The sequence below is a fragment of the Vipera berus genome (genome assembly GCF_964194415.1).
Source record: "Vipera berus genome assembly, chromosome: 2".
NCBI lineage: Eukaryota > Metazoa > Chordata > Lepidosauria > Squamata > Viperidae > Vipera > Vipera berus.
The window spans coordinates 189294599-189311802 of record NC_138203.1 but is presented as its reverse complement, the minus strand read 5'-3'; the positions used below and the strand labels follow the sequence as shown (position 1 = coordinate 189311802).

The window sequence follows — 17204 nt, the reverse complement described above, 5'->3', positions numbered from 1 at the left end:
ACTATCCATGTATTTGTGTTGCTTTTAAGATATGAGGTCCAAAAACAACAGAAGGAAGGGGGTAAAAGCATCAGATCCCATCATATTTATATTCATTAATTCAAATGTCACTTTTATATAACATTTAAGTTATTACAAAGTAAATCTTCTTTTTACTGATTTAAATCTTCTAGTTGAAAACACAGCATTGAGATGTGAAAAGAATTACTTGATTTCTTTTCATCATATTTTATAAAACTCTTTGAGACAATCACATAAGCTTCCTCCAGGCAGAATTAATGGCTTTCTTACAATAAAAAATGAGAGGTACCTATTTTGCAAACATTTTCATGAATGTTGGAATGTTAGAAAAATTCTGAATAGCTTTCTGTATTGTTATTAAATTATGGATTTCCTTGAAAGGCTTTTGACATAACTTATTTTTAAATTAATAGGATGAGATTTCCCCAATGAAATCCCAGAGAAAAACTAGATGCCAGTTAATTTAACATTTGATCTAAGTAATGATCTATTCATCCATCCATTTATCCATCCATCCATCCATCCATCCATCATCTATCTATCATCATTCAACTTTCAGCCTGCTTACCATTAAAAATAATTTGGAATAGGGATAACTTTGCAAAAAACAAAACAAGAGAAATCCTAATGCCATTGTTATTTCTTGGTAGAATGGACATAAGTGTTCACAAAAGTTGCTTGTTCTGAGGGAATAAATGCTGTCAAATTTCAGATGAATAGCTTCAAAAAGTTATTCAGCAAGAACCAAACTAAAAACCATTGTTCTGGTTAGTAATAAATACTGCCGGATAAGAGGCCCACGTGACATGGCAAAAAAGCAGCTCTGCTTCATAACAAACTCTAACAGAGTATTCTCTATGAGCCTCTAATTCAGGAGTGTCAAACTCACAATGTCACGTGACGTGACGTATCGCGGCTTTTTTTCTATTGCCGGCAATGGAGTAGGTGCGGTTTCGCCTTCACACATCCGGTCTGCGGGCTGGCAGTTCGACACCCTGCTCTAATTCTTAGACTAGTTTGGCTCTACCTGTTCTCATAATATGACATCATAGCTATTCCACTTGTGGCCACTGGGAGGCTAAACAAATTATGGTTCAGTCCTGGGCAGAAAAAAGTTACCAACTTATGTCAAACACAAGCAATCCATTTTGTGAGAGCCCAGGTAGTACAGCACATATTTCTTTTAGTATTAAACCAATGCTTTTCAAACCAAAAATTATAATGGTTTGGGATGGTTAGGTTTGCTAAGGCAAGTTTAGAAGAAGGAGCCATGCGTATGACCTTTGAGGAGATCTTTATGAACACTAAAGTGATTCTCACTATTATTTACCTTGTTTTTTAAAGAGACTGCTGTGTACAATTTCTGTCATTGATTGAACTTTTTGCTTCTGCAACTTTGCTGGAATGCAGGTGAAAAATTCATGTAAAAGCTGGCTGTAAATAAAAAAGATAAGATCAATCAGAATGTTTGGTCAGGAAATTGCTAAGACTTAAGACGGTCATGCAAAGACTATGAGGAGACTTTTGAGAAAAGGTAATATTAAACAAATAAGAAACTAGTGGGATATGGAGTCCCTTGGGTATAGCAAGGTAATTGGGGAGAAAACCTTAATGAATAAAACATTAAAGGCTCTATATCTAGTTGCAGGAATTTAATGCTTTCTGGGCAAGTTTCCTATGCAAATGGGATTGCTTACATTATGCCTGAAATTATGTAAGACTGAGCCAGCAGAATTCAGATTTATGCCAGAAATGTACTGCAATCTGCAACCTGACTATCTGAAGATACATGCCAAAACTGAAGGCATCTAAGTGCCCTGATGTTTTTGAACTCCAAATGTCATCCCACCTGAGCAATTTGACATCAAAGACTGTTTCTACATCTTGGAGAACAGATGCAATATACTTCAAGGCAGCCATCTGAAAGAAAAATAACATAGTTGGTCATATTTTCTGTTTTCCGAAAGTCCAAATAAACTTACATAATTTAGAACTAGGTTTCACTAAAAACCCAAACAGAACCTATATTCAGAAGTGTCCACAGGTCTTTAGTGAACTGGACTCTGGAGCGTATAAAGAAACCAACAACATTGAAAGAATAGAAAATAATTTCAGTTTTTGCCAGTGGTTTGTTCGCCAAGCTTGTTTCAATATAGCTTCTGAACGTTTCATTAACAAACTAGGTAACATCATTAGCAGGACTTTCCTGTCCTATTCTCCTTATCTTATAAATGTCTTGAGTGCCAGTGTGGTCAGTTGATTATGCAATTGGTTGTCTGTTTAGAGCTATACTTAAATTCTGAAGCAGCTGATTGGTTCTCTTGTTGATTGGCAGTTCAAATGGTCTGGTTTCTTACATATTCATATGCTGGATCTAGATCAATATGCTTGTTAATTGCTCCTTTGGTAGAATGCCAGGCCTCAATAAATTCAAGTGTGTGACAGATGTTGGCATGCCCAATGATTTTTTGTTCCTTCCCAATCAAATTGGTGTTATTTATCATCAATGTGTTTGAGATCAGGGATTTTTGGTCATGCCATTTAACTTCTAGTTGATTTTCATGAACCCTTGTTTTCAACTGCCTTCCAACAATATCTTCCAGGCTATTTTTTACTGAGAAATGCCTTACACTAACTTTTCATTTATCAATATTACAAGCCTATAAATTTTTCCTAGGTCTCCTGCTATTGACTCATACTTATGGCAGTTATATGCGGACTTTCTCAGACTCCACTGTCAAGTCATTTAGAGACATTTTTTTCATGGTAAATTGAACTTCCATCTATTCTTAACAATCTAGATTTGCTAGAAATGGCCCCCACTGTGCATAATAGGCATACATTTTCTTTCTTTGGGGAGGTTCCTATTTTAAGGAGATTCCTTCTGGAGGAAAAAAAGTTAGTGGTCACATGGGCTCAGCAGAGGTCCTGGGAATCAGTAGAGGCCCCTCCCTATTCTGAATTCTAGATTCTGAAGGCCAAATTAGATCACTATAACATGAAGCAGCTTCAGGAAGCCCATGTTCACAAGAGAACTACAAGATTAAGCAAATCATGTGTGTACCCTTTTTTCTCAACAGTAGTACAATAGCTATTATATTTACCGCTAAAAAGCAATAACATCTTGGGCTCAAACTTAGAGAACTTTTCTAAGAGGTACATCTTGCTTTCTCTAGGTCACTTTGACTGTTAAATAAATTCCACATAATAGCAAGAAAGTCTCCTGCATTTCAGAGGCTTTTTTTAACTATACAGTTACATATTGATTCATCTGCCCTCTTATTCCCTCCCAAATCCACTTCCCAAAATACAATTATTGCAGTATAAAAGTTGAATGGATACATTTCACCACTTCTGGGATATGAAGAAAAAAGATGTGTTATTGTTGTGATTCAGGGTCAGCCCGTGGGTTCGGCAGTTGGGTTGGACGATTCAGAGGAGGAGGAGGAGGGGTTCTTTGGAGAGCCTGCAGAGGACAGTTCTGAGGCTTCGCAGAGCTCTCAGCCAGGCCCCTCTCATCTGGTTACTACGTAGACCCAGCTGTGTGAGCCTGACAGCATGGATGAAGATGACCCACAGCTGGCCCTGTTCAAGGACGCCCGACGCAGGAGGCAGCCAATCAGGAGCAAACAAAGGAAGGCAATGGGGCACCTCGGAAGGAGGCAGAGAGAAGCCATGCCTTGAACTGTTTAAAAGGGGAATGTGTGGGAGGGCTGGTTTGCTGAAGGCAACCGTTTGAATAGCTCCTGTTTTCATGGTTCGTGTTTTTGTTTTGCTCTGTTTGCTCTGTTTTGTGTCAATAAATTTGGCAGGCTTAGTTCCAGCCTCTTGCTTTTTGTAAAGGGGTTGTCCCTGCCTTTTCTGCAGGGCCGGTAGTAGGCTGGAACAGAACAGTTATATAAGCCTAATGTGGATTGTCTTTCTCAACCTTCAAGAAATATATGCAGAACTCCAGGTTGAATGTTGGCCTTTGGTTCAGTTTAAATTCCCAAAGCTGTAAAGTTAACAGAGTGAATTGGCCAGTCATGCTCTGGTGAGTGTTTTTAAAGACTAACTAAAAGCAAAGAAACACAAAAAAGTCAGTGTTATTTGTGCTATGGTACTGGAAAAAAGCATCCCTAGCAATATTAATGTAATTTATTTATGTACTAGGTTGTTTTTATCATTAATATGAGTTTTAAAATTGCTGATTGGAGCTACCCAGAGCTTGATATAAGAGACAAACAGCTATATGTTTTAAATAAATAAGTAAATAAATAAATAAATAGATAGATATAAGTATATTGATTGTATTTGCCTCTGCCTACTTGGATGGTTTAGCTTAAAAAAAATGCTCCTAATAAGCAAAGCCATTCAGAATATTAGCCATGGTCATGGCTGTTGAATATTTATGAAGGGGTATTTGACTACTCCCACTGCAACTTTAAAATTTAGGTGGTTCCATCACAACAAATTTATGACTGTAGAGAATATGTGATGGAAATTAAGAGTCTCTCAAGTTTGGTAACAAGAAAACAAGTCTTTCTGCTCTTTTATTGTCAGGGCAATAGAACTGAAACCATCCCCCCCGCAAATATATTGTCCAATAATGCTGTCCAATAGAGAAGCACTAGAGTTGTGGGAATACTGCTTGTTCCACTGACTACATATATGAAGAGATGTTAATGATCCACTGAGTATTACACTGCTATAATTTGCAAAAGAAAGTAAATACGCAATAAATAGCAGTTGACAATAAGCTTCCCTTCCAGGATAAGATGCTTCTGAACACCAGTTGCAGAGAAAGAACAGCAGGAAAGGGCTATGTATCCATCTTCTCCTTCTGAGCATCAAACATTTATTTATTTATTTATTTATTTATTTATTTATTTATTTATTTATTTATTATTTCTACACTGCCTATCTTATCTAAATATACTCTGGGTAGTTTAAAATAAACATGTAAAAACTGGTTTATATACATAAATACAGCAAAGTTAAAACAGAATTAAGAATGAAGTTAAAATTAAGGTTTTCGTTGTTCAGTCACTAAATTGTGTCCGACTCTTCACGACCTCATGGAGCATAGCATGTCAGACCCCCCCACCCCCCATCCTCCACTGTCTCCCTAACTTTGCCCAAATTCATGTCCACTGTGTCAATGACACTATGTAACCATCTCATCCTCTGCCATCCCCTTTCCCTTTGGCTTTCAATCTTTCCTAACATCATTTTTCCAATGATTCCTCTCTTCTCATTAGGCGGGCAAAGTATTTGAGCAAAATTAAGATATTAGAAGGTGTTTTTTTTTAAAAAAAAGCAGAGGGAGCATGGTCACCTAACCAGCCATCCACAGGGTCACAGTCTCTTTTTGACTTCCATGCCATGTCCCATGTCTTTATCAACCAGGCTCTTATGTTCTAACCATTGGCATGATTGATTCCATTTCAGCTCCATTTTCAAGGCACAGTATTATGTACTCCATTTCAGTCCATTAAGAGAGCTAACATGAAAAGCCATTTTTGTAATACTGCTGGGGTAAAGGAACCTGGTGAATTTAAATGTGTTAGATATTTTTATCCCATATATCTTTCGAGAAACTTAGAGTGATGTACATTTTGCATAACTTCTATTACGTTATCTTTATGTTGAACTTAGCCTTTTGCAGTCAGCAATTCTGGGGATTGTTTGTTTTACTTTCAAAACAGCTGGAAACATAAACCTACAAAAATAATATTGTAATAAAATGATAATAAAAGTTTAAATTATTTCTCAAGTGAGGAGTCACACTGTTTAAAACTAGTAGTAATACAGAACATTAAATTTAATCAAATCACTATCTCAGCAAAATTCAGCCTAAGAGAGAAGGGTGTAATAATGGGGCAAAAGGTATAAGGGAGCATAATAGGATACCCTAACACATAAAAAGCCTCCAATCTGTTGATTTTTATAGATAAACCTGCAAGGCTGATCTCTGCATTTAAACAAGCTGGTATGGATTCAGATACTCCTTCAAAAATCTTGACCTAAATCACTTTTATCTTGTGTAATCTGTCTCTAATAAAGAATAATGTCTAAAATGTTTGGGACGGTTAATATAAAGGACATTTAAAGATTAAACATATGCTTAATTATGGTTAAAAAGAACAGAAAAATTTTGGAAATAAATGTGTATTAGTTTAAAAGGGATATGTATTTTAAGTAGTATACATTTTTTATTCTTTCTTCATCCTTTTTTTTCCATTCTCTTTTTAAAAAATTTTTAAGATATGAGAAATGTAAAAGTGTTGGGATGGCTTGTACGAAGAAAATAAACTTAAATATTTAAATGTAATCAACTTTGAGAAAATCTTAACTAGTAAGAATGTTTTGAACACTGTGGGGAAAACAAATTTAAATAAGAATTGTAAACAGTATTTATGATGAGGCAACCAAGATGTCTAGATAGAAAAGAAGCATTATATGGATGTGATTATGATTTGAAGAACGGTTGGAAAAATCTTTATACTTAATTGTCACTTATCAAAATAATAATTGTATTAATTCAAGGTTGGCAAAAAGAATATTACTGGAAGAAGAGCAAATCAAGCAAAGCTAATATGTGGATTATAGGTTATTTTATTTTTATTTTATTTATTTTAATTCCATTTATATCCCGCCCTTCTCCGAAGACTCAGGGCGGCTTTACAAACTTAGCAGTAGCCTTCATTCTATGTATATGCCTGCTTATTAGGGCTTTCACACACCCCAAGCGGCATTATTACAAAGTCAGCTTAATTGCCCCCAACAATCTGGGTCCTCATTTTACCTACCTCGGAAGGATGGAAGGCTGAGTCAACCTTGAGCCTGGTGGGATGCGAACCTGCACTAATTGCAGGCAGCTGGTGTTACTTAAGGAGGCATTAGCCCACTGCTCCACCAAGGCTCTTCTAAATTATAGAAGGTTATAGAAACTAATTGTTAGCAATTGTTTAATATAAACCCAGACAACACACTGTTTACCAAATATTAATCAATAAAATATATTTACAAAAAAAGAATGTCTAAAGAATCCAGAAGTTCAAATTTCCCAAGAATAATTAATACAATGTGATAAGAATGTGAACTTGAGACATGTTCATGAATATATGCATTTTTATCACTCCTTCCAAAATATGCTTTTCAACAATGATACAGGCATATAAAAATGTACCCTCCTTTCTCCACCTTGAGCTACTTTCAGTTTTAGTGCCTGACAGTGACAGCATTCTCTCTTCAGGTCAAGGACATAAAATTGTTCTAATTATTTAGAGAGGAGTAGGAAATCAGGAGATCAACCCTGACTGCTCTTTAGAAGGCCAGATTCTGAAGCTAAAACTCAAATACTTTGGCCACCTAATGAGAAGGAAGGACTCACTGGAGAAGAGCCTAATGCTGGGAAAGATTGAGGGCAAGAGAAGAAGGGCACGACAGAGAATGAGGTGGCTGGATGGAGTCACTGAAGCAGTAGGTGTGAGCCTAAATGGACTCCAGAAGATGGTAGAGGACAGGGAGGCCTGGAGGAATGTTGTCCATAGGGTCGCAATGAGTCGGACACGACTTCGCAACTAACAACAACAACAACAAAGGAAATCATAACTGACTTTTTGTGGCATTGCTAGATCCCTTTAACAAAAATACTGTACACCAGCCAGAAGTTTCTAAAAAAAAATCTTGGGGGGGGGGGAAATCTCCTCTCCTCCTAAACCTAGAGCCAGAACTAAGATTATTTCTGCAGTTTCACTCTGCATCATTTGCTAAACTTAATGTTATGACTGAAGTGATTCTTCCACCTCATTTATATCCAACTCATGTACACACTGCTGTGGTATTTCCATTTTTGTGTCTACCTTTCCTAATATATTTAGCACCTTATCTTTTCCCACTGCATAAAGCTGACATAAAAGAGGCATTTCCTTTCCTTGTGGTTTCAACCTCACCACACCCTACTGCAACGATCCAAAATATTAATCCATAAACTGTAATTTATTATATTAGGGCATACTGTGGATACCTCTGATTTCTAAATACCTATACTTTTAAAATCTTCAATGTGTGAGCTATCAGTTATTGTCCTAACTGCACTGCAAAATCAAAACTGTTTCTACTCTCACTGGTGTAAAAGATAAGGACAATAATTATACAAAAGGGTTCCTTTAGATACCTTCTCTCCCCACCCCCCCCACCCCCTTAGAGTCAACAATAGTCTCTGGATTGCAGCTTAAAGCAACCAAACAATGTTACTGGGTAGTTAAATGGTTTTTTAAAAGTAGAGACATCAAAAATCGAGCTGTTTCATCCATTTTTAGCCTTGTTATCCTGACTTTTATACTACATATTCCAAACTGCAGGTCTTTAACACTAAACTGGAAAGGTGGGATTCAAAGTAGAATTTATGTTGTTGTTGTTGTTGTTGTTTTCTTTACTAGAGTGCTCAGTTGTGCCACGTTGCAGGCTGATTGATTGTCCAGAGCTTAAAAGCAGGATTACTTGGGTTATAAGATTTCATAATGCAACCTCAAAAAACAAAATGACACACAGGATGCCCAAAGCAGATAAATCAATCTCTCCTTAACCTGCTTGATACTTGAGCGTGTATTTTCACATATATATGTAAAACAATCCTTTTTCAAGGACAAGCGGTGGACATTTTTTTGAAAGGCAGAATTAATTTTTAGCAATTGTAGAGCAAAAGAGAACACATACAAACCTTGACTGACAACCACAACTGAGCCCAAAACTTCTGTGGCTAAGCGATAGCAGTTGTTAAGCGAATTTTGCCCTATTTTATGACCTTTCTTGCCATAGCTGTTAAGTTAATCCCTGCAGTTTTTAAGTTAGTAACATAGTTGTTAAATGAATCTGGCTTGCCCATTGACTTTGCTTGTTTAAAAGGTCACAAAAGGTGATCATATGACCCTGGGAGACCACAACCATCATAAATACAAATCAGTTGCCAAGCATGTGAATTTTTATCATGTAAATACAGGGATGCTGACTGGAGAATTTTGGGAGTTGAAACCCACACATCTTAATGCTGCCCAGTTTGAGAATCATTGATCTAAAGCACTGAAGGAAAAAAATAGGCCAACCTGTAATAAAATAGCTGTCTTGTGTTGACTTCTCATCAGGTTGTTGATTGACTCAAAAAGCCTCCTCATGGCTTCTTCAAATTCTGTCAGTTCTTTACCTTCATATAGTCTGAAAGAGGAGGAAAAAAAATACAGAATAGTGTTTCAAATCGGAGCTTCAGTCAAACAAGAGAAGGTATTGAATATTGCTACATCAGATGCATATCTCAAACAATACTTCTAGATCTATTCATGGATCCAGCACTCTTTTTCCCCCTCCTGTTAAAGCTTTTAAGGAAATATCCCTAAATCTAGTTGGGTTACTGGAGAAAGCAATTATATTTGGAAAAGTTAGCGGTAAAAGGAAATCAGGCCACCAAAGAACATGGTGACTACACACCATCAAAGCTGACACCAGCCACAGCATAGAACAACTTAAAGAAATAGTGCAAGATTGGAAAATGTGAAGAGACCTGGCCCATAGAATCACCAAGAGTGGGACACAACTGAATGGATATCATCATCATCATCACCATCATCATCATCCAGTTGGGTCATCTAATGTAACTTCCTAACTAGAACACACTGTGCCCTAAACCAGAGTTTCTCAATCTTAGCAAATTTAAGATGTGTGAACTTTAACTTCTAGAACTTCTAGCATGCTGGATGAGGAAAGCTGAAAGTTGAAGTTCACACATCTTAAAGTTGGCAAGGTTATTGCTCTAAATGTATGTTGCTGACTATTCATCTCTGAGCATCAAACAGATATTATTAAAATGAAAGTCAAGCAGCAGGTCTCTAACTCATTCCAAAATACAGGGAAGTTTCTTTAAAATGAACTCCATTTGACAAAAAAAAATATCAATCCAGGAGGGGATTCTCCTCAGTTGCCTGTCTATCAATCCCTCCCCATCAATCACAGCACCTTCTTAACAAAACAAGTTAGGTAAAATATGGCATGTTTACTTTAGTATGCAACTAAAGAATACTTTTGTTCTTAATTGACATATGTACAAGGTTAGTTGAAAATTGTTGCTTACTTTCCTATTTATATAAGTTCCATTTTTTCCTGACTCATTCCTTCTCGTTCAGTTTTAATAAAGAATTAAATATTGTAATAAAAGCTTGAATTTTTGTCATTAAGTTGACTAATGAGCAAATCAGGATCTCTCCTATCAAAATCTCTCTTGAGAAATCCTCAAAAAAAAAAAAAAACCACAAATCCAAACTTAGAGTAATGATGGAAATGATGTAGAAAAGAATAGCAGAAATGATGAGGGGCTTGGAACTAAATCCTCCAAATAACAGTTATATAAACTGAGTAAATTTGCCTAAAAGAGAAGGAACTAAGAGGAGATATGATAGAGCAGTACTTGAAGAGGAGTTGCAGGATTAGCAATATAGTATTATTATCCATAGCTCCTGCGAGTAAGACAAGAATGGGTGGAAGTTTTTCAGAGGGACATCCGTATACAAACTAAGAAGGAACTTCTGGATTGAGAAACCTATGGACCTCATGGAGTCATGGATGCTCTATCGCTGGAGATTTTCAAGCCATTTGCCTGGGATGATATAAATATTTCTGCCCTGGGCTGAAAGTTGGATTAGAAGTCCTCCAAAGTCTTTTCCAACAACTGTTGATACAGAAATACCTCTCAATGTCTTCTCCTTCATAAGAAAGTTAGGGCATATTACAAGCCCTAAGGGCAAGCCAAATAAAGGATATATGTATACATGCAAAACCTATATGGAGATGACAGAACCCAGTGGAAGCATTTTAGCAAAGGGCTATTTAAAACTTAGCACCAAGAGCAATCCAGAAGAGGTAGATTTTTATATCCTTCAGCTATCTGGGAGTCTACCTCTGTGAAGATCTGACCTGGAAAGTTAACACAACCCAGGTGGCTAGAAAGGCCCAACAGAGGCTTCACTTTCTTAGGGTCTTGTGGAAGAACAGGGTAGAACAACGGCTAATGACCCTCTTTTACCGGTCTACTATAGAGAGCGTCCTCTTGTATGGTATTGTGGTTTGGTATGCTGGTCTGACAGCCGTGGACAGGAAAGTATTACAGAAGATAGTGAGCACAGCACAAGACATTGTGGGCTGTCCCCTGATACCACTGGATGACATTGCCAGGGCTCGTTGCCTTGGAAGAGTGAGGAAAATTCTCAGGGATGACTCACCCTGGATGGTATCTCTTTACTCTCCTACCATCGGGTAGGAGATATAGGAGTATAGCCAGCCGTACCAACAGGCTGAAAAACAGCTTCTATCCGTGGGCTGTTAGGCTTTTAAATGGGATATAATCTCTGTGAACTTATGCAGAATTGACTTGGGAGGCCGGTGTGTGGTGTAGTTGGTTCACATGGTGTGGTAGGATGGAGGGTTTGTTGTCACTGTGTGTTGGGGGGAGGGAGCACGGGGGGAGTCTCAGCTAATCTCAATGTACACATGTTGTACTTTGACAATAAAGGTTTATTTATTTATTTATCTGGATAAATATTCTCCAAAATTTCCAGCACAGTTTCTACAACTTCAGTGGTCAGTTTGCTTCAATAAATAAGTACACTATTATTTAGTTCATTCTTCCCACTAACTAATTAAGGTCTCTCTCATTCTCCTTTAAAGGCACTGGTCAGATCACACTGTCCAATGCTTTATTCAGCAAATGCAACAAATTATATTTTTCTCCTTTCTTCCCTTTCTATTTCTGAGTGCTTTTATTGTTAATCTCACTTAAATTGTTTGTTATTTGAACTAGGCATCATGGATTCTGTTAACCTGGTTAAAAAGCCTTACTTTTAAATTGGCTTGGTTCAAAACCAACCGCAGAAAGTAGCCACAGTTTCTTATCTATCTCTATTAGACTTTGTCCCATTAATGTTCTTTTTTAAAAAATGGCATTTAGGTCAGACTGGGGCCAAACCATATCTGCTTGCCTACAGCCAAAGCCTGTAAACAATAAAGGCCATAACACAAATAAAACTATATGCCAACCAGAGTCCTCTGGAGTTGGTGACCAATGCATTTAAATCAATAAATAATAAAAGGTGTCATCCATTTTCTTCCTAAAGTTCCCATCAATATAATATTTGATCAAAGCATGTAGCATTAATCTGTCCTCTCTAAACGTATAAGGAAATTTCTGCACTGCCACAAAAAAAGGGATTTCTTAGGTACCTACGATGACTGGATCTCCTATAGTTTGTCAAATTATTATTTAAGAGGTTTGTTTGTTTGTTTGTTTGTTTGTTTGTTTAGCATATAACAACATGACAGAAGTAAACTGAGGTTATGTTGTATATGTCCTATCCATTTAAGCTGCTCTTATGCTCATGCTAGTTCTATGTCCTGTCCAGATTGAAATGCCTCGGGAACAGCAGGCTACCATATGCTCCCTTGGGCATTCCTCAGGTGCTGTGTCCTCCCACCTTTGTTTTTCAAGACAGCAAGTGCCAATCGCTTTCATTCCTGAGATCAAATCTTCCTGTGACAGAAAGGGTATGTGAATGTGCCCTATGTAAAATCAAATAATAACAAAACAGACATGAAATGTGAATTGGGTTACCAACCACCCTGAATATTATATCTCCACAGTGTTTCCAAAACAGAATGTTAAAAATACGTCCTTTAGTTGCATAATTTTATTCGAATCAAAATGTCATCTGCTTTTTTCTTTTTCTTTTCTTTTTTTCCTTGCAGAGAAAAATTAGCATTCAAAGCTTGCTAATTAAAAGCAATATTAAGGCTGTTCCAGATCTACATTAGATAATAATAGCATTGTGGCCTTCATTATATTCAGCTTATTAACGGCCATTAAACATGACTTAATCTTCTTTATTAGCAAATAAATCTAATAATTCAGGGAGGCTGAAACAAAAGAACAAAATATATGTAATTATACTTTGGTAGACAAGGTCTATCTTGTCCAGAACTTCTATTTAGAGAAGAATTCAAGTACCACATTGGAAACCTACCAGCACATAATGAATCAGGCATATGTCATAGTACTCCACACATTTTAATAGTACAATAGAGAAACCGAAGCAATAAAAAAAGTTATAAATAGTGCAGTGTATGTGGAATGTATGCAACATCAGCTTTGAATGGACAAAAATGTTGCTTATTATTTTATTTTTCCCTGCTTCTTGTTGCCCCTTAAAGCCCCCATTCAGACAGAAGAATTGCAGATGCTCATGGAGAAGATGAAGGACTGCTATGTGGGGGTAGAAACAGCAAGGAAACTTTTTCTGCCTCTAAGACATTCTGAGAATTCTAATCAGAGGCTGCTTCCTCATGGAAAAACCCAACTCATTCTTAGGAAAAGGAATGGGTGGGATGTTAAAAAATTCTGAACAATTTTTTGGAAAGCCATTCACTGTGTGAGAGGTTATGAACATAAAACAAAGCAAGCCAAATAAATGGAAGAGATTTCAGGAAGGGAATATTCTGACAGGAAGTCCCAGTTAAGTCATGTATAGCAAAGCTAATGCCCGCCAAATCTTTTGGACTATAGTTCCCACAATACCTGATGGATCAGAAGGAAATTCAGCTTCCACATTCCTTTGTTAACTCATGTGTATTGTGTGAGGCAAAGTGAGCAAGAAAGACTCAGGGCAGGGTGGAGGTTCCGTTTGTGGGCTCCAAGGCAGTTATCTCCCATATTTGGACTATTTATGTACTGTTGCTTTTAAGCCCAGACATAAATGACCAGTTGCTACTATCAGCTGTTATATAGCAGCAGATCTCTCTCCAAGGCTCCCCATGATGGTAACCTTCAAGAATACTTGCAAAACATTATGTATTTGGTCCATTTAATATCACTCAAAAATATCTACATATTTCTTCAAACCACAAAGAAATGCTTCTATAAAGATATTGTGCAATTAAAGAATATGAGTAACACTTTATATTATATTTGCTTTCTAACATGCCCCTCTCTTAAAGAGTGCAATTATTTTTCTGCAATTTGTAATTCCTTTATATTTGAGAAAGAGGTTGGAAAAAGTTGCCTAAAGGCAAGGAACCCAGCCTATCGGTCCTATCCACCTTTAGCCCAGCTCCCTTAGCTTAAATATAATTGCCACAATTATTGCAAAGCATTGCCTAAACACATATATTGTATCACATAGATGCCCCTTGGCAATTATTGCCTAACGTTCAGGGATAATCATATGCCCTGCTTTAGGGACAGGACCAGCCAGATGAAGAGCTAAAGAAGGCTTCAATCACAAGTAACAACGCAACAGGTTAAATGAAGTTCCCTAGAGGGGCTGGGAACAGATTGCCCACTTTGCAAAGGAGTATGATTTTAATTTCCATGGATGTGTGTATGTATCGTAAAGCCAAATACTGGAAGAAATAATAAAAAAGAATAATACACTATGGTCTTGTAAAAAAAAAAAGCCCTGCAAAAACAAAACAATTGTCAGACAAAGAGAGTGTAAAATCACTTGTTCAAACCAAATGCTGTGCTCTGGTTGCCCTTGCCCATTTTTTTTTTTTTGTTAAAAGGTAAAGGTAAAGGTTCCCCCGCACATGCGTGCTAGTCGTTTCCGACTCTAGGGGCCGGTGCTCATCTCCGTTTCATAGCCGAAGAGCCAGCGCTTGTCGGAGGACGTCTCCGTGGTCATGTGGCCGGCATGACTAGACGCCAAAGGCGCACGGAACGCTGTTACCTTCCCACCGTAATGGTCCCTATTTTTCTACTTGCATTTTTACGTGCTTTCGAACTGCTAGGTGGGCAGAAGCTGGGACGAGTAACAGGCGCTCACTCTGCTACGCGGCACTCGGGATTCGACCCGCCAAACTGCCGACCTTCCGATCGACAAGTTCAGCATCCTAACCCACTGAGCCACCGCGTCCCCTTTTTTTTGTTAGGAAAAAGAAAATACTAAAGTAGCAACAGAATAAGACAAGTGCCTTAAAATAAATCTGATATTCTAGGGAAAGCTAGCAAGAAGAAAACAGTCTCGCTACTTATCAAATTACAAGACATCAGGTTCATATATCACACTAAGCCATATAACCGTCAGAGTGACATAGTAATTCCCATAATACCAAGGCCTGATTTATAAAACACAATGGAAAGTTCAAACACTGTATTCCAAGTAAAGCACATATGAACTTAGTGTGATATGTATACCCAGTTATCCTATCTTGTCTACTTTGTTCCCTATGATGCTGCCTCATCAGTGCATGACAGGTTATATTCATGTTTTTATTTATAAAATTTGTACTGGCTCGTATGAAGGGATTGGCACTGCACCACGGAGTTAATGATCTCGCTTTACTCCTTTCTGTAAACACAAACCTCTATTGAAAAAAAAAGAGATAAGGAACTTTTTATTGACCTCTAATTGTATTCCTCTGTGCTGGCACAGAACTTGTTTCTGAATTTTGCAGAACAAATGTATTTGATAGTTACTTGGCTTTTGCCCCATAAAACATCCTGGAGACTTCCCCAATTTTTAAGAGGTCTGGAGATGGGAATAGCTAACACTCAGAGAAAAAGTGAGAGAGGAAGGAGGTGTGGTTTTTAAATTCATAGATGATTAGTCATAGGATTGCAATCTGAATCATGATGGTCTTTTTGAAATCATTTAGATATGGTTGAAAAGCAAGCTAGTTTCCTCGGTGAAACTGCTGAAGCTCATGGAAAAGAACACCTAACTAAAAAGAGATCTTTTGTCAGGACTGAAGGTTTCTACAATAATGTCTGATGAAAGCAGAAGGCTAGCTCTTGTGATTACCCTACATAACTTCAGTTGGGATGTTTTACAGGGCTACTCAAGAAATGGGCATTGTGGCAGTAGAACATCCTTTGATGAATTCCGAAAGGTTGGAAGCATAAGTTCAGATGGTTCAGATGAAAAGCAAAAGATGATTCGGTACGAATGAAGATTTGCTTTGTTGAAAATCAGGCTTGTGTGGGGAGAAGTCAGTTAATTAACTTTTTCAGATGAAGCAATCTCTGTAATGAAAGCTGCCTTCCCAGAAAGCATATGTCAAGAGGAGAAAGCAAAAATGAACACAGGAAAAGAATAAAACACTATGAGGGGGGGGGAATACAAGAAAAGATATATAAACAAATATTACAATGCAAACCTCTGGAGAAGGTATTTCAAAGTTTTCACACTATGGTGGAGGAAAGAAATGGAAGGATATGTCAGAAACCATTGTATGTCTATATGGACAATTCACAGCCTAGCTAAACAAGTTCACATCAAAAACCTTCACTCTGAAATACTCCAAATAAAATGTAACTGTGTGATTTCAGAGAGACTACAGTAGAGTTGGAAGGTGTTATACCTGCTAAACCTAATTGGACTTATTTATAAAAGCGCACATTCAAAAAATGAATCTCCACTAAAACGGGGAATCTTTAGTTCTCCTGTTGCTCTGGAAAAAAAGTAATACTTAGAAAGTATGTATTTAAAGGCTTCCACTATCCCAAATCAAAGGCGAGGGCTTGAAATGAATGTACAAGTTGATTGCACATTTGATTGGATTCTTAGACTCCTTTCTCCTCTCTGGGCCCATTGACAACTGTAATGTGTTTCATTCAGAGGAACACAATTAGAGTAAGGAGAGATTGCTGAATTTCTCTCTTGCTCTTTTTCAAATGTTATTAGGACCTCTGTGGATTTTAATAGGGATTGAAAACTTCCATCCAGGCAGCAAATTGCTGCTTAGTGTGGTGCTCTTTGTGTACCATCTCGGTGTCTACTGACCTTGCTTCCAAATTTTATATAGTTTAGAAATGGTCTCTATGTTCTCTCCAGTATAAAACAACTGAATTTATTTTTCATGGTAAATGTAGCTTCTATCCAATTAGTCTGTTTAATCAATCAGATATTGAGTGCACCTTCGTCCTGGATAGTACATACTCTTAGAGCAGAGGTGTTAAACTGCCAGCCCGTGGGTCAGTTGCATCATACGGAGGCTGCACCTACCCCAGCTCCAGCAATGCAAAAAAAGTTGCAATACGTCGCGACACGTCACGTGATGCAGCGAGTCTGACACCCGTGCTCTAGAGATTTCAAAACATGCTCGACATTTAATTGATTTGGTTCTCTGAAATACTTCCTATTAATATGGCTCAGAATCAGAGA

The 17204-nt window shown here is 37.4% G+C and overlaps 1 protein-coding gene across 1 annotated transcript in view; it reads right to left on the bottom strand.

Annotated features, from left to right (window-relative positions):
* Positions 1 to 17204, bottom strand: part of DOCK2 (dedicator of cytokinesis 2) — a 322065-nt gene that overhangs the window by 235865 nt on the left and 68996 nt on the right. The window contains exons 23-25 of the mRNA XM_081319663.1: positions 9111 to 9219; positions 1871 to 1941; positions 1352 to 1455 (exon numbers count right to left, since the gene is read on the bottom strand). Coding sequence (XP_081175789.1) covers positions 1352 to 1455; positions 1871 to 1941; positions 9111 to 9219 — 284 coding nt within the window. The remainder of the gene's footprint in view (positions 1 to 1351; positions 1456 to 1870; positions 1942 to 9110; positions 9220 to 17204) is intronic.